We start from the raw sequence: 24632 nt of genomic DNA, 5'->3' as shown, positions 1-24632 counted from the left end.
TTTTTAATTGGGTTATTTGGTTTTGGGGTGTTAAGTTGTATCAGTTCTTTATGCTTTGGATATTAGCCCTTTATCAGATATGTCATTTGCAAATATCCTCTCCCATTCCATATGCTGCCTTTTAGCCTTATTTTTTCCTTCGCTGTGCAGAAGCTTTTTACAGATTTTACACTTAGATCTATTATCCACTCTGAGTTTTTTTTTAAATATAGTGTGAGTATAGATCCAGGTTTAGTTGTTTTTTGCATATGGATAGCAAATTGTTCCAGCATCATGTGTTTCACTGCCCTTTCTTCACCAAATTCTCTTTACACCTTTATTAAAAATCAATTGGCCACATATGTAAGTATGGGTCTACTGTATTCCTCTAGTGATCAACTAACTTGTCTATCCCTACGCCAATTGTAGGGATCTCTTTTTTTTTTTTTTTATAAATTTTTATTTATTTATGATAGTCACACAGAGAGAGAGAGGCAGAGACACAGGCAGAGGGAGAAGCAGGCTCCATGCACCGGGAGCCCGACGTGGGATTCGATCCTGGGTCTTCAGGATCGCGCCCCGAGCCAAAGGCAGGCGCCAAACCGCTGCGCCACCCAGGGATCCCGGGACCTCTTTTTTAAACTAACTTTTCAAATGTGTTAACTAATTCATGTCTGGGTTGGTCAGGGAGCTTTTACCATTATTCCAGTGGTTAAGAAACTTGATACAACAGGACAGGCAGGAGAAAGGACAAGTTAGAAAAGACAGATGGACAGGTATGAAAAAGATAAGGCAAAAGTATCACAGCAGAGGGGAAGAAAAAGATTAGAAAAAGTAGACACTTCTAAAAAACGTCATTTTCCAAACTCTGCCATCGCCAAAGACCACCCCCACCTAACTTGACCTTATCCTGTTCTGAAAGATTATGTCTGTAAAATAAACAGCACTTAATAGGTAGTAATTCATTTGTTTTCTCATATATTATTCATCAGAGACATATGCTACTGCCAGTGTTTCTGATGAGATAACCAAGGTTGCAACAAGTCCTGCCAAAAATAAATTGATCTTTGAGATATTCTGTGCAATCTCTTGGTTGGGCCATGTTACATCCCCATTAAGCTTTTTGAAATATTCACAGTAGTCCCCAGAACTGCCACCATTTTGCTCCTTTGCCCACTCTTTTTTAGAGCCAGGGGGTTCTGGAGCCTCAAACTCTAGCCTAGGGGCTTCACTTTAGCTTTACTTTTTTATCAACCACAACAGAGCTTCAGAAAAATGTGTGATTTGAAAAAAAGAAAAATGTGTGAAGTTAATGTGATGAAAACAAGTATAAGGAAGGCACCGATTGCCCACACATGGTTTTACAGTAATTTGGAGTATTGCTAATTACTACTTCAAGATATAGCCCCTATACCATCAAAAATCTTAAGTCTCTGAAACAAATATATAACCAGCATTTCTAACCCCTAAGGCTGTGTGGAATACAAATAAAGTGCTCAGGTTTAGCAACTCAGAAAAGTCTGAGATATCAGAGCTTCAGACAAAATAGTGAGAAGCTGAAAATGAAACACAGCAAGACAAACTGAAAATTTAGAAAAGAGGAAAACCCTGCCCAAATTGCAGAGACCAAGGCTACCAAATCCAACAGCAGGGGATGTTTGAATCAAAACATAACTGAAAATCAGCTCACAAAGCGAATAAAATGATGGATTCTTAGTGTAGACTATTGAAGTGTCACCTTCCTCTCTCAAGCAATGCTGAACAAAAGGGAACAAATGTCAATAAATTAATGCATGAAAAATGAGGAAAGACACAATTACTGATTTCAAATACTGTTTTTCCCTTTTATAAAAATGTTCCTGCTTATTTTTTTTCTTCTAAAAATAGGGGATGCTTTCAAATGTACTTGTCACCCGGGGATCCCTGGGTGGCGCAGCGGTTTAGCGCCTGCCTTTGGCCCAGGGCGCGATCCTGGAGACCCGGGATCGAATCCCACGTCGGGCTCTCGGTGCATGGAGCCTGCTTCTCCCTCTGCCTATGTCTCTGCCAATCTCTCTCTGTGTGTGACTATCATAAATAAATAAAAATTAAAAAAAAATGTACTTGTCACCCTTATACAGGAATCAGTGGAGCTTCTCAGAATTATTTCCATTTTTGAACCTGTGCAGCCAAAGCAAGGGCTACTATACCTTTTAAATCTGCCTTCTTACAATGAAGAAAGCAAACCCAAAGTTATCTCTCACCTGAAAACAAAATACCCATTTGTTGATCTTATCTGGAGGATTGAGAGGAAACCCAGGCTTACTACTCTCAGCTATTAACCATGTCAATTTATTATATAGATTTAAATTCTCAGGGTCTCTGTTTCTCTCTAAAATAAATACAACAGTCAATGCAATTTAACATGCACTACTGTGAATACAACTGAAAACATAGCCCTTGCTCTAAATTCTGGTATCTCTAAATTCTAGACTTTTATGTTTATGAGTTCTTTACTTTTAGGTTTGTGAGAAATTTAGCTAGATAGTTCTAAACTTGATTTTAAGATATGACCTAAACTATCAATCACGTGTATCAGAACCACTTGGCATGGTATCCATCACCAGGAAATGATGCAATGGTGGCCAATTCCATTTGCTGAACACCAACAAATGTAAACAGTGTCGTTCTACTGAACTCCATAAAACAAAGTGCTTTGTTAATTTTCATTTTGCTGTCCCTGAGGCATAGCAATACCAGATTGAGCTTGTATGAAGTCATTACCACAAAACTAGAGGCCATCATTAGAAGAAAAATATTCCCTAAAAACAAAAAAAACAAAACAAAAAAAAAACTACTTAAAATAATTTGTAACTATCTTCAAAGATATTTCATATTCATTAAATAGGACTTATCCCAACTATGGCCAGCTAACGAAACATGAAAAGAATACAAGCTCAAAGCCAGCTTTTTTCTTCCAAAATCTAACTCTTTACTAGAGAAATAGCCTGCATAATTAGCAATCTAACTGCTGCTAAATTTGAGTGAAAACAATATAAGCCAGATTTAAAGAAACTGGAAACCACTACAAACAAGATTCTTCTCCCATTAAACTTAATTCTTATCAATCACTGCTTAACTTTGTTTCTTCTTTCAGCTCTGTCACAGTAAGAAGTGTATTTTTCTTACAACTGCAAAGGAATTTTGTTGACAAATATTACATCAGCAGAACCCACAATATCCCATGTCCTTAAGCCTTTAAATAAAATAAATTTATGCATAAGATGTCTGTAGTAAGTAAGTGGGAAGTCAGGCCTTTGAATCCACTGGTAGACTAGAGACACTTCCCTCACTCACATTTCCACATCTTATCCTATTCTAATGTTTTTTGTGGATTTCAATCCACTAGCTGAGAATGATATTTGAAATGAAAGGAACAACGAGATTTAAAAGATAAAACATACCTGACCACAGTGCATAAAGTCACAATAGGTTTAATTACAACTCAGTTTTCATTTCTTACAATGAAGAAGCATATGATCAAGTCTTTTCATTATGAAAATTGTTACAGGCCTCAGAACCACAGAAAAATCTGTAGAATAGGACCATTTACCCATTCAATAGAATTCTCTATAACCAGAACAATAATTTTGGACTATCCATATGGGACCAATCTACTAGTACAGCAACACTTATTTTATTGTGAAGGTAGGCTGCATGCAACACACCACCATCAAACAGCATATAACGTCCACAGTTCTTGTGAACTGCAGTAGTGACTGTGACCTTGAGCAGTGATCAAACCCCAGAAAGTCTTCCCTGTCTTTTCTGATCAAACAACCCCAAGCTCTGAAACCTTGAAGCTCAAACAAAAAATTAAGTGACACACTGAAGAGAGTACAATATTAGTTTCTGAAATTTTATTATTTTTAATACATACATTTCACAAACAGAAACCTTCAAACACCACACACAATTCCATAACCAAATGTTTCAGTTTTATCAACATTCTTTAACTATTTACACTGTCTTCCCTCAACAAAAGTGCAATCCAAGACATCTTGACAAGAAATCTTTAGGACAGGAATATATTTTTGAGCTGGTTTTAATGACGCCCATCCATGACATTTTCTTTCAATTACCTGCAAGAATAACAAAGTCAACAGGACATAGAAATGAGCTGGGTTAGGCAGCATCCTATTAAAGGAACCAAAACACTGAACAGATGCACTTTCTCCTCAAGTCCTCCTCAAAAGTCCAACTAACACTGTTTAAGAGCTGCAAACGGGAGACCAAAGAGGAAAAGCCAAGTGGAGGTCCTGACCTGAGCACAGAAAAACAGACTGTAGGTTAAGGGTTGGTCTTACAGGACAAAACAGATTTCAGCAAATTAGTTTTCAGGGTCTAATAAGTTATGCATCACCCTAAATGTTAGTATTTAAACACCTAATAATATTCTTTCCTGATGAGCTAACGTCCCCTCAAAAGATATGAAAATACTTTTTACTCTGAAAATAAATTTCCTTTGCAAAAACTGGAAATTAGGACTAGGGAGAGCTCTTTCTCACTTAGAATAATACACTCCACTCCTCAATTTCACGGCCAACGTCTATCTTTTATTCAAGCAGTTGATAAACTCGGTGTATCACTTGCTTCAGATGCAACAAGAAGAGAGTAGAGAACTGAGTCAGCCTGAAGAGGAAATGATAAAGCCATCAGAAATGGTTTCTCACTGAACTCAAGCAGGTAAAACTTTATTTGTTCCAGGTACAGAACTCTTAAAAATAAATGATAGGAAAAAAAAAGTTAGAACAGATGAAAAATCACTTTGAAATTATTAAACACTTCTGAGTGGTTCATTTTATTGAACACTATTTATCAGAAACACAGAAAATGGATCTCTTGGGTGATGATATCCTTTAATATCCAAACCATAATAAAAGTAGTCATTTTTTTTTTGACATGCTCCAATTTCCACCAAGGTCTTCAGAGCAAGGTACTTTGATAAAGTGTGGTGAAAATACTCAGGTCAGCAGATTTCCAAACTAAGATTTATTCTCCACACTATTGCATATTCATTATATTTTATTCTCAAATAAGCCAGATTTTCTACTTTAGCTGAGCATGTGATGCTTTAAAGGCAAACAATACCCTCAGATGATAACTCTGCCTCTCCTTTTACAGAACTACAGCATCCACAGAATCCTAACTTTCTTGTCCAAAGAAAGGCCAAAAGCAAACTTTATCTAATTACAGGATAAATCTTCTCCTCCTTATTTTTCAGAGAGTAGAAACCAAAAGGAGGAGAAAATACAGTATGCATCAGATAACACATTCACAGCAGTTTTAGGCCAAGGGGCTTGTGAATGGGATCTATACATAAACTCTAAGATCCAGAACATCAATAATAAGCAATAATAGGGATAAAATCTTAAGTGGATTAAGAAATAGCATTAGAAATATTTTACTATCCGTTGGAAATTCAGAACTGAAATCCAAATATTACTCTCAGGACATGAGAAACTTACCAATTTTTATACTTGGTACATGAGAGAATCAATGGGGAACCAGTTAATTCACAAATGCAGCTTTGTGTATTAAGGACAAATTTGCAAGGGCTATGTCCTACAGATCTTTGCAGTTGCATTGAATACTGTCAGAGCAATATCGATTTGTGGCTTCGCAGAGGCATTGAGCATTTCGCCCCACTGTGAAATATTTTTCAGACCATCAAACACCAAACTAGATGCAGTAAACCGAAGTATAATCATCCAAACTGAAAGATAAGAATTAGTCGATATACTGATTCTTCAATGCTCTCGTTTCAAACAAAACATCAAATATTTCATACAGTAGAACTGAAACTTGCTTGCAGTAATACCTAAACACTTCTGAGAGGAAAAACAGCTGTTTTTCTGAGGGAAAAAAAAATGGCATAAACCAAATGAGTCATACAAACTGTTCATATAACCCCAAATTTGGCTATCCATAAAAGACTGTATTTTCAGCATTTTACTAGCATATGTGTGTAAGACTTGAAATTATCAAATGCACTTATAAGAAGTCATATTCCAATTCCAATTCTATGACGATATGGGATGTCAGTCTATTTAAATCCTCAAGCTCTAATTAACAAAAGGCTGGTTTTTGGAAAGCCCAATGCTCTGATTAATCAAGTTATTTAAATTATCATCTTTTTTCACTACTGGTTAAGTATCATGGAGAGCTTCAGAACGATCTATTTTCAAACATAACGTTAACACATTACAATCAGTGGTTTTGAAAAATGAAACACACTTTAAAGTAAAATATTAAAATTATCATCTTCCTCACATCCTCACAAGCAATTTTTTCCTTTCTTTCTTAAAGTCAAACCTATGATTTGGAAAACAGCATCAAATGGGTAAAATGTGGCCATAACAATTTTGTGGAAGACAAAGCATGGTAATGATGGTTCTGAAACCACCAGTTAGGGTCTATGGCTGTGGGACTGACCTGTGAGAAGGATGTGACATCAAACAGCACTTCGACAGCGCAGCCGACATACAACCATACTACCCAAACCAGGTCATTCGTGGATTCTCCTTATGAGCTCATTTGACCAACTTCAAGGACACAATTCCAAGGACAGGATTCTGCGTGTTCTTGGCCCCTGGAGTCAGTATGCATCACTTCCAAATTCATTTAGCATATTCTCTCTGTTACAGGTCACTTTACCTACAAATATCCGTTAACACCATTGGTTTTCTTATGTCTTATGATTTGGATATATTTTCAGTAGGAAAACTGCCTGCTAAATCACAACAGTGATAGAAGGAGCACTCATGTCCACTTTGAACGATCTGTGAGTCAGTGTGCACAGCTGAACACAGAACCCAGGCGACTACTACGCTGTCAGATCCCCAGGCACAGACTTACATTCACACGTCACGGGGTTTTCCCAGGGCCCAGAGAAGATCTGAAAGTGGGTCTTTGGACAGTTAACATTTTAATAAGACTTTCCTTCCAACTCCTACTATGCTTTTAGTTCCTAACCACAGAATCCCTTTGCTAGTTAAGTTCACCCTATCCTCCCCACCACACCTAATGACAGTGAACCGCTACCCCAGAACCATCTGTTTGGGCTCTCATAGGGACCACAGACTAACACTCAGGAGTTGAGAGAGGGCAAGGGGCCAACCCCATGTTAGTGGCACACATACGCAAAGGAACCCTCCTTTAAATTAGAAAAGAAGGTAATGTCACAGAATGTTTCCCTATAAAAGATATGTAATAAAGAAATAAAGTCAATAAAATAGCTATTACTAAAGCAAAGCTTTCATCAATAAGCTTCAAGAACTTTGAAGGAGGAAAATGGCTTCACGAAATGGTAGTCCAGGTTCCCACAGTGCGGACACTGCTGGACGTTGCTGTACTCGGAGAAGTACTGCATCCCAATCCGCACGTCTATCACAGGCTTCCCGCAGTGCTTACAGTTCAGGCGGGCCTGGGGGGAGGGGGAAAACACAGATGCGTGAGCCACCATGCCCTCCTGCCTCAAGACACTGTCAAGGTCACCTAAGCCAAAGTGCAACACTATTATGCCTGAGAAGCCCACCAAGAGTTTGGCGAAGCATCCCTCTTATGATGGAAGGCAAGGTATGCAGAGCAAAAGATATGTATATTCAAATATTCACCATCAATCTGACAGATTGACTCCTGATTTCTCTCTGGATAGGCAGCCCTGTTAGCAGTTGCATCTACTGGTAGGAAGAAAATTCTAAACTCGCACTGCCTGAACTTCTCCACTGAAGTTCCCCTAACAATAGGACACCCTTTCCCTGTGGGGTTATAAGGAGTGGCTGATGCTGACTTCCCTCATTCAAAGCCTCATGAAACTTCATGGAATGTGTTGAATTTATTTTAAAAATTCATATATATTTCTCATTCCACTCCTTACTACACTTTTCTTTGATGTAAAAATAAAATTTCCTGAAAATACTCCAGCAAAATTAACAATCCACGAAGAAGTGCTCTGTCTATCCTGAGGCTTCTGGAAACCACCACACACCAGATCTTCATTCATGCCTGGGTCTCTAAGAGTACATTCAAAAGGTTCCAAGAACTTAAATGAATAATCAGAAATGATAAATACAACAGACTCTCAATTTAGAATTCATTGTAATAACGTAATAAAAATTATAATCTCGTTTTGTCCTCAATACACTCATGGGTGGTATGTGGTAGTAGATGAATTTTTGATGAAGAAACAGGCACATAGTGATAGATGGCCAAGACCATGTAGATAGGAAGCAGAAAGGCTGAGAATTGAACCAAAGTAGCTATTCCAAGGTCTACATTCTTAGCCATGACATGGACGACCTTTCTGGAGCTAAGATAAATTCCCTTTTAGCTGACTAATCGCTTTGAACAACAAAAGCGGGATTCTGGGCCAACCTCTCTCTTCAGTCTGTTATTCCTTTCAAATAATTAACCATTAGCTTATTTTTGGCTAAAAGTCTTATTAGAAGACTTCTCTTGATTCCTTAGTAGCATCTAACACTTGTACCTTCATAGCGGGTTGAACAATATGGTTCAGCTGTTCAAGCTGACCCTTGAACAACATGGGTTGCACTGCATGGGTCCACTTATAAGCATTTTTTTTTTTAAATAAATACAGTAATACAATACTACAAATTTATTTTCCTTACTATTTTCTTAATAATGTTTTCTTTCCTCTACCTTACTTTATTGTAAGAATACAGTATTAACAAAATAGATTAATCAACTATGTTATCGTAAGCCTTCTGGTCAATAGTAGGCTACTAGTAGTTAAGTGTCAAGTGTTAAGGAGTCAAAAGTTATATGCAGATTTTCGACTGCATGGGGGACAGGGCCCCTAACCCCCATGTTGTTCAAGAGCGAACTGTAGTTGACTGACATTTTTCTAAAAGCCAAAGAGTAATTAAACATGTTTTCCATTTTAATTGGAGGCCCAAAAACAAAGGCCTGGGCTTACATTGTTTTAAGGAAGAAATACATGAGTACCAACAGGTTAGCTATGGCAGGATGCCATTCTACTTTCCTCCTTAAAGATAAGGAAATAAACTCGCTGCCTTTCAGTGGTATAGTATAAAGAACAGTAGACTGGGAACTATAGGTTTTAGCATGGCTGTGACACATTTGTAAAGACTTGGGTAAAAAGACCTCCACTATGTGTGGAAAACAAGGAGGCTGAACTAGCTCTCCCAGGTCCTTTCTAGCACCAACAAATGGCCCCAAATTCTTTCACTTCCTTAGTTCTTTTAAAAGAGAACCCTCTCTTGTGTGTGTAAAGAGAGAGGAACCACTTCCTTCTGTTTCTCTCATCTCAAGACCTGGCACTGCAGCAGTGAGCATTACAAAATCCTACAGCACATACTAAATGACTGAGATCCATTTCCAAGGCTGATGGAATTTTAAAATGGAAATGTGGTCAATATATTAGAATAGCAGAAAAGTAGTCAGTCCTATCTGGAGTCAAATGAAAGGCTATGGATGGCCATTTGGGTCTCTCATGGCCATACGTCTCTTTGAGAACACTAGTAGAGACAAAGTAGAGTTGAAATACTCACTCCACCAAACTTTTCACTCAGCCGACAGTTTTTCACAGGATATTCTTCTTAAAAAAATCAAACCATAGTCTAAAGATACAAAGCTATGTAGTAATTAATAAAGGTGTTTATCAGTTATTTCTATTAAAAGCCAACTCGGTGACCAAAGAGCAAAGGAAAATTCTTTCCTATCTGTGAATATTAAGGAATGACAAGGCTTTCTCTTCCCTTTCTCTTTCCCTAAATGAACCCAATGTACTTTCAAGGATTTTGTTTTGTCTCTGGTGTTTCCATGGACTTATTTAATGTGTTTTTACAGGCTATTACTTCCCTTTTTTTCTGGTGACCCCTAAGTTTTGGAAAATGCTTCCTCTTAGCAGTACTTTAAGGATTACAGATCTTTCAACCTCCAATACCACGCAGGCAGGCAGTTCTTGGGTAACTGTGCTATCCCACAGAAAGGGAACAAAAAGAAAATCATGTCTATTAAAGAAAGTAAAACCTCCTTCTTCCTTTTAAATAATAACTTTTTCTTACTAGAACCGAGGTATGTGTTAATCATACAAACCATAAAAAATTACAAGCAAAAAAGGAACCACTTAGCATCCCACCATCCAGAGACAACCTTTGGGTTACAGGTTACTAGATCCCTTTCCATAGTCACTTTTCATACTATTAGGCTATTTTATAAATTACCTTTTTCACTTAATACACTAAAAATATTTCCCATTAATTGTACATGATTCTACAATGTCTCCTCTTAATGGCTGCACAGTATTCCAGCAATTGCTTCATCACACTGTGCTAGGTCAGCCGTCAGTCCTGGACTTTGTGTGAGATTTAGGACTGCTCACTACCTTCCTCACCCTCTCCCTATTTAACTACATTCACCAGGAGACAGAAGCCTGAGATCATCCGCTGCTCGCCCTGTGGGGTCCATACCAACCTGACAGCACGGAGAGGCGGCTAGGATGTCGTAGGTGTACATGGTGCCCAGCTGGTGCCAGCTGCCATCCCATCGCGACTTACACTTGATGCAGATGATCTTGTGAACCCCTTCCAGGCAGTCTACACACACCGCATATAGGTGCATGAGTCTCCCTGTGCACAAAAGACACAATGCTGAAGAGTGGCTGTCATGGGGCTAACAAGTGGCTTATCTACTGATTATAAGCAGACATGTTATGATCCAGATAAAATAAGAAGCAAAATAGGTCATATTTATCACATATCTCCATGCTGTCCTTTTAGAATAATAATGAATTACTAACTACTGTCAATGGGACATATACTTAAAATTTCTATCATATTAAATACTGCTTCAATTCACTTTTCTAAAAGGCATACTGCCAGGTTTATAACATGGACATCCAAATTCAAATGACCAAGCCCTAAGTGCTAAAAACCAGCTAGCAATCATGAAGGACTCTCTGCACAGAAGTCCATGTGTGGCACAGAGACCATCCAACAATGCTGGTCTGCAGTCACGAGCTTTCATCCACTGACAAGTCCCGTCATAAAAAATTCAAACGTCTGTCTTGGTATTGGTGGCCCAGAATTATACCATAGCCACAATTACTGTGTTGAGTGTCCCTGTCTCCAAAATTTCTCAGCCATCACCATATTTAATTTAGGAACCAGAATCATATGCTATTTTTAAGTAGTTATTTAAAAGTTCAATGTCTTAGTATTTACTGGGCTCTTAAGAGATACAACCCCATTCCTCCATCATTTGTTTAACATCTAATGCTTGTGACGGAAAAGATGTCACCCTTGTTTACATGGAAGGGTTAAGATTCAAATCATTAGGAAAGACTGGTCATGTCCAGGATCCACCTCAACAGTGTATAACAGCAACACTGCTACTCTCTACGTAGAGACCAGGTAGCTCCACCATGCTGAAAACTATGCTCAGGAGAACACGTAGCCCTTCAGGATGTGCTGCTCCTTGCCAGCAGCCAGATCATGGGTCTTCACCTTTCAATGGTTAGGACCAGCCTGCTCCTTACCCACTGGAAAGGTATACGGTACTTACAGCATAGCTTTTTGTTGCATTTGCTTACAAAGCTCCCTCTTCCTCCTTGAGGATAGGAACCATGTTTTCACACATCCATACAGACACTTCCCAGGCCTATCTCATTTTCATCTTTCTCCATCAATTCCACGACAGGTACCCTTCAGATGTAGTCCTGGGCTTTGTCACATACTCTTCCCTTGCCCAAAGTCTAACACCCCTTCAAATCCAACACATACCAATGCCCCCATCTTCCTTCCCCTAAGACAGGTCCCCCTTCCCAGGAGCAGAGGCTCCTGTCCATTGCAGCATCATTTATCTGCTCTAGAGCCAAAGGGAGCCAACCAGGATGCATCTTCATCCTCTACAGGCAAGTTGTCCCCAATACCATAATTTTTTATTTAAAATAATATTTTGTAGCTATTCCTTTCAGTTCCCACTCTTAGCACCCAGCAGTCTCTCATCTCCTGCCATCTAGGTTGAAGATTTAAGTTCCACCTCTCTGGAGATAGGTTTCACCCCTTTCAAACAACTTTTCCCCCAAGAGTTCATCTGCTTTGAAGAGAAAAAATGAACTTCTTCAGTTCTTAAAGAACATAGCAAAACTCTTATTATGGCTTGAAAGGACATCCACAATCTGTTCTCCCTATGTATCCTACTTGTTTTCCACTGGAGAACCTCTACTCTCACCAGTCTGTTCTCTCCAGTTCTCTTAGTCTCGACTTTTTTTTAACTACCATTCCTTTGCTCGCATTGCTTCCTGTCCTTATCAACTAAGGCCTGATGTGGCCAGACCCTCTGCTTATCAAAATCTAGCCCCCCTTCTGATATCTGCCTTCACACCGCCTCCTTTAACTACCCAGGCCAAAGTGAAATTATAGGATGCTTAAAGTACATCATTATCCAAGTTTTATTAATTCCACAGGGGGTACTAGAGCCTTAGGCCTGGCGAAGTTAGTTACACTTTTCTATAAGACTCTTATATCCTAAGATTATAAACTGATGAAAGGCAATGACAGAGTACTCAACACATGTATGAAATTCATTAAATTTGATTCACTGATGAATGGGTTAAGTGAAAAGAATCTGTCCATCACAAATAGAAAAAGAACAACACTCCTCTCTTGTATGCTGAACTGAACCCCTGTACTCTCATCTTCACAGAAAATATTTCCAGCCTTAAAATGAAGTGAATGTAGTTTCCACCTACTTCCCTCTAAAATTATCCCCAACCAAGATCAAGAACAAGAAATAAAACACAAACTCCATCTTCCAGGAAACTAGGAGATATCTGCAAACCTGAATCAAAATAGGAGGTCAGACATCAGATGAAGGAATTTTAAATTGCTTAGCTCTGAAACTGGACAGCAAACAGAGTGGAGAGTGAGACAAGGTGCCAAAAGGGAAAGAGTGTGGTAGACAAGTAACCATACATTCTATGCAACTTTTTCCATCAAGAAGTAGAATCTATTTGATCATCCCGTAAATCTGGGCTAGCCTTATTTTGAAAAACACAATGTGATGGAAGTGATGATACTCAGTTCCAAGCTTACACCTCTCGAGAGAGAATGCAGCCCCCATACTCACCACCCTGAATGCAGGAAAAAAAAAACAGTCTAGCCTATTGGAAGATAAAAGATCACACAGAACAGTCATGAGCCATTCATTCCAGCTGAGGCTCTCTGCCAGGCCAACCAGTCTGCCAACCATCAGACATGCATGTAAGAGGCCATCCTAACCAACTCATAAAACCATGAAAAATCATAAATCATCACTCTTTTAAAACACTGAGTTTTGTAGCTGTTTGCCTTTAACCAAGGCTAAAAGATATAAAGGATTAGGTGAAACTCTAGAAAGGAATGAGGCCATTCCCTGTAACTTCACTTCCTCTTCCCTACTGAGAAAGTTAAGACAAGAAATTGCATCCATGTAACAAGAACAAGATGCTATTAAAAAGAGCTCTTGGAAATTCTAAATTATCATTTATATATTTACAGAACAGAAAATCTGAAGCTCAGTAAAAATACTCGGATATGAAATCAAAGAAATCTTCCAGAAGGCAGGATAAGGATAGAGATAAACAAGAGGATATATAAGAGCTCTCTCCATCTCAATCAGTTTAAGAGGTCCAATATTGGGTGCCTGGGTGGCTCAGTGGTTGAGCATCTGCCTTTGGCTCAGGTCGTGATCCTGGGGTCCTGGGATCGAGTCCTGCATCGGGCCTCCTGCAGGGAGTCTGCTCCTCTCTCTCCCTCTGCCTATGTCTCTGCCACTTTCTCTGTGTCTCTCATGAATAAATAAATAAAATATTTTTTTAAAAAGAGGTCTAATATCTAACCAATAGTTTCACGGTTGTTTTTAAAAATGAAAGAGGAAATCATCAGAGAAATAAATCAGAGGAAAATGTCCCCAAACTAGGCCATACATTTATACAGCCAAAAATCCAAGAAGGGTGCTGCACAATGAATGGGGGTAGAGGGGAAGATCTATGTCACAGTGAAACTTCAGAACACTCCGTATAAAGAGAAAATCCTGGGACGCCTGGGTGGCTCAGTGCTTAAGCACCTCCCTTCAGCCCAGGGCATGATCCTAGAGTCCCGGGATCGAATCCCACATCGGGCTCCTTGCATGGAGCCTGCTTCTCCCTCTGCCTATGTCTTTGCCTCTCTCTCTCTGTCTCTCATGACAGACATTTATTTATGATAAATAAATAAAATCTTAAAAAAAAAAAAAAAGAATCTTAAAACCTTCAGGGGATGGGAGGGGAGAACAAAAAGACAGGAATAAATCTGACTTCCCAACAGTGACACTGGAAGACCAGAGACAGTAAAGAAATCAATGACTTCAAATCCTACGGGGAGAATATTTATAACTTGGAAAACTATACCCAGCCAAACAGCAATCAAGTGTGAAGACAGAATCAAGATATTACCAGATTTTCAAAGTCTGAAAATACCTATTCCCATGCTTCCTTTCTCAGAAAGCTCCTGGGGATGTTTCTTAACAAACTGAGGAAATAAACCAAGAAAAAAGAAAACATGAGATCTAGGAAACAGAAGATAAAAAACAGAAAAGCAAGTAGAAGGGCAGCCATGTAGTATAGCAGGTAATGAGTGCAGCCCGACAGATGGGAACAGGAAGAGGAAAGGCTCATTGAAGGGAATTTCTACAAAAAGTAATTCATTAAATGGGTGATAGGTAGTGCAAATGCCTCTGAAAGCTCTGTGGGAGCTGCTGGAGAGTGGGAACAACCAGACAATGTTTCCAAAAAGACTAAGCAAATGAAATTGTGAAACAAATATTAGCTGTAATAACAAAACAAAAGATGTCCTAAAATATACTGTATTCTATATAAGAAATACACCTATACATCTTGCTCAGCACTAAATATTTACATAATCCTAACAGCAAAAACATTAAGCATTTCACCAAGAATGGTGATATGTTATCCTGAGAGAAAGGAGATTTAAGAAAGCACAGTCATCCACCTTAAGAGTCAGTCAACAGACAATATCAAAAATTGGATATGAAGGGCAGCCCGGGTGGCTCAGCAGTTTAGTGCCGCCTTCAGTCCAGGGTGTGATCCTGGGGACCCGGGATCGAGTTCCGCGTCAGGCTTCCGGCATGGAGCCGGTTTCTCCCTCTGCCTATGTTTCTGCCTCTCCCCACCCCACCCCCCACCTGTGTCTGCCCCTCTCTCTCTCTCTCTCTTTCTGTCTTTCATGAATAAATAAATAAAATCTTTTTAAAAATTGGATATAAAGATAGCGGTTTTCAAATTATGATGGTAAGAACCTGAGAATCGATTATAATTGAAAAGTGCTCATCCCTGGGAACTGAGACAGCAGGAGCTGGTGAGAAGAAGATAGGTATGGATATACTGTTTCTAGCACAGGTTTTTTAAGCATATTTTTAAAGTTACAAACAGGTTATATACATCATGTATCTCACCTTTATGTAAATACAATAATTTTACATGAATTGACAGATTTCTCATTTATACTAACCAATCCCCATCATTCAAGTTGTGGCTGAAGTTATCCCTACATTCTTAAATGTCAGCCACAGCATGAAGTTCCCCACCCCTGCCTTGGCCACCAGGGTGATGTCTCAGCTTTCACTAACCACCCACTTTCCTTTTGCCACTATCAAGAAAGCCTGATCTTCCATAAACTTCAAGATTAATCCAACTAATCTAAAAACACTTTAGCTGGGATCCCTGGGTGGCGCAGCGGTTTAGCGCCTGCCTTTGGCCCAGGGCGCGATTGCTCCCGGTGCATAGAGCCTGCTTCTCCCTCCTCCTGTGTCTCTGCCTCTCTCTCATCTCTCTGTGTGTGACTATCATAAATAAAAATAAAAAAAAATAAAAACACTTTAGTCCTCTCTGATATTCCTTTTTCCTTACTCTGTTATGTTTACAATGATCAAAAGATAATACACAGCATACAGGGCACATTACTACAGGTTTAAAAGGCAACTATTTTACACCATGACGTAATTATGCAATTCCTAGTCTAAATTCCCTCCCAATTATAGAAAGCTATACACGAGGCATCCCCCCTTCAAATTACAGCAGAAAAAAAACATAAAATTACCCACCAGAAAAACTGTATTTCGTACAGTGACAGCAGAATAGAGAAAAAAAGAGCCAACGCCAACTACCTCCACCACCTCAATGGGCAAAGCTGAAATATTCAAACATTGCCTGGCATCTGACTAGAACTAAAAAGTACCATCAGTAAAAACTAAGGCAGAACAGAGTAAATTCCATCTTGCTTTTCCATTTTTTAACAAAGCAGGCAAGGTGAATGAACACCTGTACCTTGAAGATGACACGGAACATCATATTCGATCTCATCGTGTCTCGATGGGCTCAAGAACAGAGTTCCGTCCACCAAAGGGAACTGTTCGAACACCGGGAGCGCCCGGTGGCACAGGGCACAGTTTACCACGTTCCTGTGGCTGGCGCTGAGGGCTGCAAGAATGAACTTCCGCAGATCCTCGCCCTGGCCCATTTGGGCATCGTCTTCCATCCGCACGTGGAAAGTGTTCAACTTATGCCTGGGGATGTGAGTGAGCAGCTCGGACAGGTCCAGGCGCCGCAGGAACTGCACCGGTGCGTCGAAGTGGCCCCCCCTGTGCACGGATATCCCAGCCGGACTGTAGTCAAAGTGGGTGTTTCGGAACACGTGGCCCCCCGCCATGGCCTTCTTGTGAGGCTCCAAATGGATGGCATTCTTGAGGAATTCCCCGAGGTACCTGGAGGAGCGGGGGCCGCTGAAGTGGGCGGGGGAGAGGATGGAGTAGCCGGTGGGCGGCGACTGGCCCGGGGAGCCGCAGGGCGAGCGCGCCCCGTAGGCCGCTGTGCCCACCGCCTTCTCCTGCGAGTTCTGCCGGTCCATGGAGTGCCGCCGGGGGAGGTCGTGGCTCAGGCCTTTCTGGGGCTTGTTCGGCGGCCTGCACTTCTTGGCCTCCTCCCCTGCTTCGCCGGAGGGCCTCCCCGTGTTCTTCTCTGACCCAGCCTTCTTCTTTTTCTCATCCTGCATCCGCTTCACCTGGTACCAGTCTGTGTCCTTTTTTAAGTGGCCCTGTCCACAACGGCAAGAGCAGAAGCGGAAGGCCAGGTCGTAGCCCTTCTTTGTCCACATGTTTTGGCGGCACTGCTTCTCGTTCCAGCTGCGGGCGCGGCCAATGCAGTTAAACTGGACCAGGATGCTGCTCTCCCACTCGTAGAAACACTGCAGGTGCATCCAGGTGCTGTAGGGGCAGTGCTCGTTGTTACACACCACTTTCTGGTAGTCATCCTTGTCTAGGTCCACAGGCCTCCCGAAGCTGCAGATCAGGGGTGTGGCACAAGGGGCTTCTGGGAAGAGACACAGAGAGAGAGGTTCAGCACGCAGGGGGCCAGGGTTCCAGCTGGCACCGAGTCAGAGACCAAAGCCACCATCCTCACGCTAGCCCATGCACGCTGTTCTGGTGTTAACATTTCCACCACTGGAATAACACCAGATGGGATTAAAAAACATTTACTACTTTCTCCTGGTATTAGGTTGTGCCAAGGGATTTGATTTTCAAATATTTGTTATCGCCTGAAAAACATACCAGTAAGCTTCAAAAAGTCCAAATCCTTCATAGTACAATTAGCCGTATGTCAGTACTTGCAACAGTATAGTGTAGCATGAAGTTTTTCCCAAAGATGTGGGCGTAATGACAGGCAGTTCCAAGGTTCTTTTAAAAAGGAATCACTTCAGTGAACTAGGAAATACTATGATGAAGCCACTTAATCAACCAGCTCCAAAAGGACCCTCAAAGCCCTTTATCACAAGCTTTAGGTTATCCTCAATACCACAGAGAAGCTAGAAAACAGAATTACCTCGTCCCCTCTTCTCTTCTAGAATGGTCTGATACCTGATGGCAGGAATGTTTGGTCCAATTAATTGTTGGTCTACACAGAATAATTACACTGCTAGGACATGGAAGGAAAAAAAAACAGAATTCTCCTAAAGCCATCAGGACAGAAAGGAAGAAGACAGAAACACCAAGATATTTCTACCCTATTTAGCCACATGCCGCTCTGGACATCTGAAAAGCCAATCAGTTTCCCCAAAAGGAGAGAAAACTTGGTGGTACAAAGCAGAACCCATTTCTGAGATTGGAATTCCACTAGATTCCAGTTACTCCAACATCCATAACATTTTCAAAAGGTTCTTTTGGACAGCAGTTAGTACTCCTAGTTGGGAACCACTGGGCTTGATCTAGAAGGTTCCACATGCCAAGCTCAGTTTAGACTTTATCTGTTGTAGCTGAGAACGCTCAGAGTTCTTAGAAAGCTCCCCCTGGTTGGCAGTATGGGACATGAGGCTGATGAGAGATGCGTGCCTGAGCTACAGTAGCAGCAGAGTAAAATGGCATTCAATGTTGGGGGTGAGCAAATGCTGAAGGACAGCAAACATGGTTTGCACCATGACAACTTTGGGCTGGCCTTATTTTGGACTTGCTGAATTGAAAGTGCCTGTGTACCACTGAGGTAGAGAAAGACAAGACAAAAGAGTCAAAAGAGCTGGAGACGAAATACAGATGTGTGGCCACACACCCAGGGAAGTTAAGTCCCTGGACTGAGGAGCTAGCCCAAGAAGAATGGGAGAGGAAAAGAATCCGGAGAAGCAACAATAAAAAGGCTAGAGGAGTCCTCCACAGAGGCTGGTCAGTAATGAACTAAGGATTCACCACAAGGCAGGAGAGAATTATATCAAGACAGTTGCAAAGTTATAAAAACAGAGGACTGACTCAGAACAACTGTGACATCCAAAAATATCTCCAGATATTGCCAGATATCCCAAGGGAAGAAGCAGCAAAACTGCCCCTGGTTGGAAACTACTGGGGCAGTTAAAAACCAAAAGGTCCTCACCAGAAGAAGCAGTAAGCCAGTCAGTGACACCTTAGTAAGAACAGTTCCTGTGGAGTGACAAAGGACAGATCAGACATGGATGGTGAAGAGCGTACAGTAAGATAAAAAAGTAGCAGCAGTTTGGATGATCTTCCAGAAAATGCTTCCCAGAAGTACAAGGAAGGGAAGGAAAAACAAGGGGAAGAGGCCAGCAAGGGCTGAGCCCTACACATGTTCACCCACTCCAGAAATGAATGCCAGAAATTCAGGACAGCTTGAAGAGGAGGAGGCAAGGGGCCCTACAATTCCAGTCCTCAGGGACCTTCACAACTTCACCACTGCCCACTGAATTACAAATACAACATTCCACTCGCACAGGTGATGGGATCCCCTAAAGCCTCTAAAGCCTATGACACTTGCTCTTGTGTTACAATCATCCCCTTCAGTGTGGGACTCCAGGGCATCAAAAGGCCCTAACCAACTTGTCTGCCTCCATTCCTTTGATCATTGTGGCTCCTCCATCTATTGCCTGGGAGTCTTCATTTGTCCAAATCCCGCTCATCTAGTGCAGTGACTCACAACATGGACTCCCAACCAGACTGCCTGCTAGAATCCTGGCAGTACCATTGTTGAGCTGTGTGCTCTTGGACAAGCTACTTCCTTTAATCTTAATTTCCTGTACAGAATGTAGATAACAAATGAATGTACTTTATATGGTTGTTGTAAGGATAAAACCTACCAATACCCAGGTGGCGCCTCAGAGCAGGGCCTAGCACACAGTAAGCCTTCTCCCCTTCCTCCCATCCTTCCAGGCCCAACTCTAGACACTGATTTCACCAGAACCACCCCTTCCCCAGCTCGATCTGGTGTGAACCTTACTTGAGTCTCCACTGTGGTCCTACCAGGGTGGTGACTCCAAATAGGATTCATCTTTGTGTCCCTGCACCACTGAGCTTAGGCCTGACACACATCTCATGCTGAATAAAGCTGCATTAAAACGACACTGGCACATGAAACCAAACATGACAAACACGGCAGAAGAAGAGAGCAAGCTAAAATCCTAGACAGAGAGAGAGACCTACATGTACTGAACCATGCAGAAAAAAAGTAGAAAAATGGTCTGTAAACTGAGTAAATTAACCGTAGTCACCTGGGCTGTGACCTTTTGTGTCCTTTAAAATGTTAATTAGTCAATTAAACAAAGTTCAGTTGCTTTTATCTTCAATTCTTCAGAGAAACAGCCTTGGAGAAGTGTCTCTGAAATGTAATGACAGTAACCAAAGTACTATTAACCCAGGAATAATGAAATCAAATTGAAGAATGGCCTAACTATATCTTTGCATTTACAACATCCAAGATCTAAAATTTTAAATGCTGAGATCAGCCTGATTTTTTTTAATGTCTTTTCATATTAAAGAAGGTAGACTAAGAGGGGAAAAGTCCTTTTTATATCTTTCTCAAAAAGCTGCAAATGTATCATTTAACCAATACTGAGCACTTCCTGTGCACCAGGTCTTTGGAGCTGAAGAATCAGCAAATGGTGCTAGGGGCTCTAACAGAAATATTTGTGGGAATCAAAGAGGAGGCAGCACTACTCCAGGTCCCTGTCTCTCTAGCATTGCCCATCCTCACCACAGCCGTCCTCACCTGCACTCCACCCCCCTCCACAGCTCTGCAATGAAGAGCTCCCACTCCAACCTGCCAGCCTGCTTGTTGACATCTCAGCCACTCTGATGTGGTCTTTGTGGCTAGGCCTCAAAAACAAAGACAAGGTCTTAAGACCAAATACTATGTGTAACAGATACCTGACCCTGTTACATACCTCCAGCCCAAGGGTGAGGCTCCAAGGAATGGGGCGAAACAGGGGGAGCCTTGGGTACCACACAAGGGCTGCTGACATGCTTTTATATTTCATGCAGCCTTCTGATGAGGCCACAATGGGCTGGCCTCTGAACTCAGACATGATTACCTTTGTGGCTTAGTCCAAACTTGGCCTCTCCCTCCCACTGTCCACACTGGAAAGGCAGCTGGAATAGTGCAAGAGGGGTTTGGGTGACTAGTTGTTTGACATGGAGCAGTTTCCTGCTTCCTCATCTGTAGAGTGAGGACAAAAATGCTTGCCTTCATTCACCTCAAATGTATATGTGGAAGCGCTCTATCAAGTTTCCTCACAACTCTCCAAAGCTATGTCTTCTGTAGCTTGATATCCATGTATCTGGCTCCACAACTAAATGCAAACTGCTCCAACAGATTTCCTACTTTTTCTATCTAATGTTTTAGACATACAAAAGGGGTTCAGTAAGTAACAGGCTATGCCTCTTCTTCAATTTCCTAAGTCTTATAGTTGACTAAAACATACAGGAAAGATTTTGAAACTCTAAAAAGCAGCACAAGATCCCTTCAGATCACACCTATAACAAATGAGCAGTCTTTTTATTTTTTTTTTTTTTTAAGATTTATTTGAGAGAGGTGTGGGGGCATGAATAGGGAGGAGAGGGGCAGAGGGAGAGGGAGAGGCAGACTCCCCACTGAGCAGGGAGACCAATGTGGGGCTCAATCCTGGGACTCCAGGATCATGACCTGAGCTGAAGGAAGACACTTAACGGACTGAGCCACCCAGGTGCCCCACAAACAAGCAGTATTACAGAAATACATTTGATTACTTCCTGAAAGTGGTCTCTAAACTTATAAAATTCCTAGCTCTTAACAACTGCAGTCCCACAAAAGTAAAGGTATAAATATAATATAGACTGATCAATACAACAAAACCTCTGGGAGAGAGATGAGAAAGGAATCCCACATCCAGTGAGGGTTTGTGTCATGTACACCCCTTAGGACATTCGTCAAAGCTGTGATGGTTGAACTAACAAGCAGTATGAGAAAATGTTCCTTTATGCAGTCAGCACTGCTTTACAAATGTATAGAAACTCTCCACTGTGTTTGTACAGCTTCACTGTCAGATATTCAGTACTCAGCTTCTATTTCTCCCTGCCCAAGTATAAATAATTAGGGATCACCTCATTCCAGGCAAAAATCTCATGTAGTTTCAAGTCTGGACAATAAGATAGGTACGCTGACATCACTTAGGCAGTCACTCCTCCCAGCCTTCTCATCCTGAATCCTGCCTCCCACACCTATTAAAAAGGAGGGATCTGACAGTAGTCATTTACACTGGCTGCCCAACAAAACCCAAACCCTTTGACACACCCATTCACACCAACAGGAGCCCTATAAACCAGGCAGACATTGCCACTGTCAGCTTAACTGTAAAATTAAATGTTTTCACCCCTCTTAAAATAGTTGCATCACAAGCAGGTGGAGAGTTCAGCAGGGTGGTGGGGTGAGGAGTGTCTTCTGAAGTCACAGAAGGTTTCCTAGGTGAAATCTAAGGTAGGCACTTGGTCATATTCAGCCTTGTAAGCCCACTACTGTAAAAATCCTATCAAGTGTTGAGTGAATGTCTTATTGAAGGAAAATACAGGGACTGAAGTGCTGAAGGATAGAGAAGGGAGGAAAGGTGAATCCCTGAGGAACACTGTTCTCAACAGGTCTTCCATACTCAGCCCCAGGACTCCCACCAATTTCAGAGCACAGCCTGGCCCTCATCACCCCCAAACTTACCAAAATCTATTCTATCCTCCTTCTGTATGCAGTTACCAAACGCAAACCGTGCGGTTTCTGAGCCGCTATTTTATTACAATTATCTTTTCCATACAGTAATTCTCTTACGTGGGAACATAGCCCCTTGTTTTTAGAGCAAATTCTCTTCAGGGTACAAAGTTGCTGACTAGAGAATCCTCAACTCCAGATTCCTGAAAGGCCACAGAGATTGGTCAATGAGCATATAGAGACTGGAGCCAGCCTGCCTGGATTTGACTCTGGCTCTGCAACTTAATAGTTTTTGGATCTTTAGCAAGTCACTTAACCTCCCTGTGCTTCTGTCTTAACGTGTAGACTGGGAGAAGAAATAACAGAACCTATCATCTCAAAGGGTTGCCATGAGGATTAAAGGAGTTATTAAAGCAGTTCACACTGTGCCTGGCACATAATAACCACCATTTAAATATAAGCAATTATTATTAAAAGCCCTATCACTTTATATTACTTGATGTAAAAACTAAAGAACTTTAAAAGCATTTAATGCAAATCTACAAGCAGGAAGTGACCATCCTCCTTTCAGAGGGTGGCATGCATAAAATAATTGACTATTTACTGACAAGTTTTAAGGGAATAGATGCAAAATTTTCTCCTTCTAACCCCTTAAAGATATTCTACTCTGTGTCAAGACAAATAAGTACCTTGCTATATGTATATTTTTCAACCTAAGAAATATTTTCCAGTCTGGGCAACAAGGTTTCATAAAGCAGGGCTGCAAATATACAACACAAACAACAACAACAAAAACCTAAAGCATGGCTGCATCAGATTCATGGGATGTGTCCCTGAAGAACTCACATAATTCAAAACTGATTATCCCAAAGTCTGGGGGCAGGGCAGGGGAATGCATCCTCAGAACACATAAATCTGCAGCCATTGTGTTGTATTTTTCTTTACTGCTGCTTTTTAATATTAGCATTATCGCTAATATTTCTCAGTTTTAGCTCATAAACTGACAGCATGGCATATCAGTGTTTTTATCACATTTCTGTTCAAAAGTTACTGATTTTCAGGATATTTTTCAGCACCAGCATTAGCACACCTGGGTATTTTGCAAGATAAATACTTACTTTGTAATAATTAATTTAAAAATAACACAAAGGTCACTAAAATCCTTGAAGAAGTTCTATAAACAAAAAGTTCACATAATACTGCCAAGGGTTAGAATATATTTCTCTTTATAAGAAAAGGTGATGCCACTGGGTATCAAAGTATCTTTGTAATTCAATGGACCTAACTTTGAAAATATGACATAGCTTGATACACAATTTGAAAAGTAACCACTGAAATTTTGCACATCATATGAAGCTTTTATTAATAGTATTTGTGACATTAGTTGAAATTTGCATACAATGGGATCACTGTACCAGGAAATCTTTTAGCAGGCTGCCTTTTCTTCTGCTTAAATTTTTTGATCCTAAGGATGCTGGATCACAGAGAACCACACAGCACCCTAGCATTACATGTATCGCCTGCACTCACCCTGAAGGAAAGGTAGGTTCAGGAGCTCTCAGAACCAAATCACATTATCATAAAATGGAAACACAACTCCAGATTAAGTATGTGTGTACATGCAGGAGTGTATGTGCATTTGTATGTAACTGCAGAGAAACTGTCCAGACAATTGTTAAACTATCCCATTTCTTTTATTATTGAGGTATAATTGACATGCAAGGTTTTTATTAGTTTCAAGCGCACAACATAGTGATTCAACAATGTGAATCTGTGACCATCTGTCACCATACGATACTACAATATTACTGTCTATCCTGTACTTTTCATCTCCAGGACTTATTTTAGAACTGGAAGTTCATAGCTTCCATTCACCTATCATACTCATCCCTTCATCTATCATATTCATCCCTTCACCCATCTCCCATATTTAACCAGTTTGTTCTCCATATTGAAGAGTCTGTTTATTTTTTAAATTCCACATATAAATGAAATCATATGGGATTTGTCTTTTCCTGACTGGCTTATTTTACTTGGAATACACTAGATCCATCCATGTTGTTGCAAATGGGAAGAGCTTACCCTTTTTTAG

The 24632-nt window shown here is 40.8% G+C and overlaps 1 protein-coding gene across 4 annotated transcripts in view; it reads right to left on the bottom strand.

The window, feature by feature from the left end:
• HECA (hdc homolog, cell cycle regulator) overlaps nt 1-24632 on the bottom strand; it is a 51480-nt gene that overhangs the window by 3092 nt on the left and 23756 nt on the right. Inside the window, exons 2-5 of one of the 4 annotated variants that reach the window (XR_004806058.2) lie at nt 16367-17407; nt 10477-10631; nt 6454-7444; nt 3864-5734 (exon numbers count right to left, since the gene is read on the bottom strand). Coding sequence is in view for 3 of the 4 variants with exons in the window: in XM_035700626.2 (XP_035556519.1) it covers nt 7280-7444; nt 10477-10631; nt 16367-17407 (1361 nt within the window). In the remaining variant the exon portion in view is untranslated. The other 3 variants (XM_035700626.2, XM_049113190.1, XM_049113192.1) reach the window with 3 other exon arrangements.

This window comes from Canis lupus, chromosome 1 (assembly GCF_003254725.2).
Source record: "Canis lupus dingo isolate Sandy chromosome 1, ASM325472v2, whole genome shotgun sequence".
Taxonomy (NCBI): Eukaryota; Metazoa; Chordata; class Mammalia; order Carnivora; family Canidae; genus Canis; species Canis lupus.
Note: the sequence above shows the minus strand (reverse complement) of the source record. Positions and strands in the feature narration are given on the sequence as shown.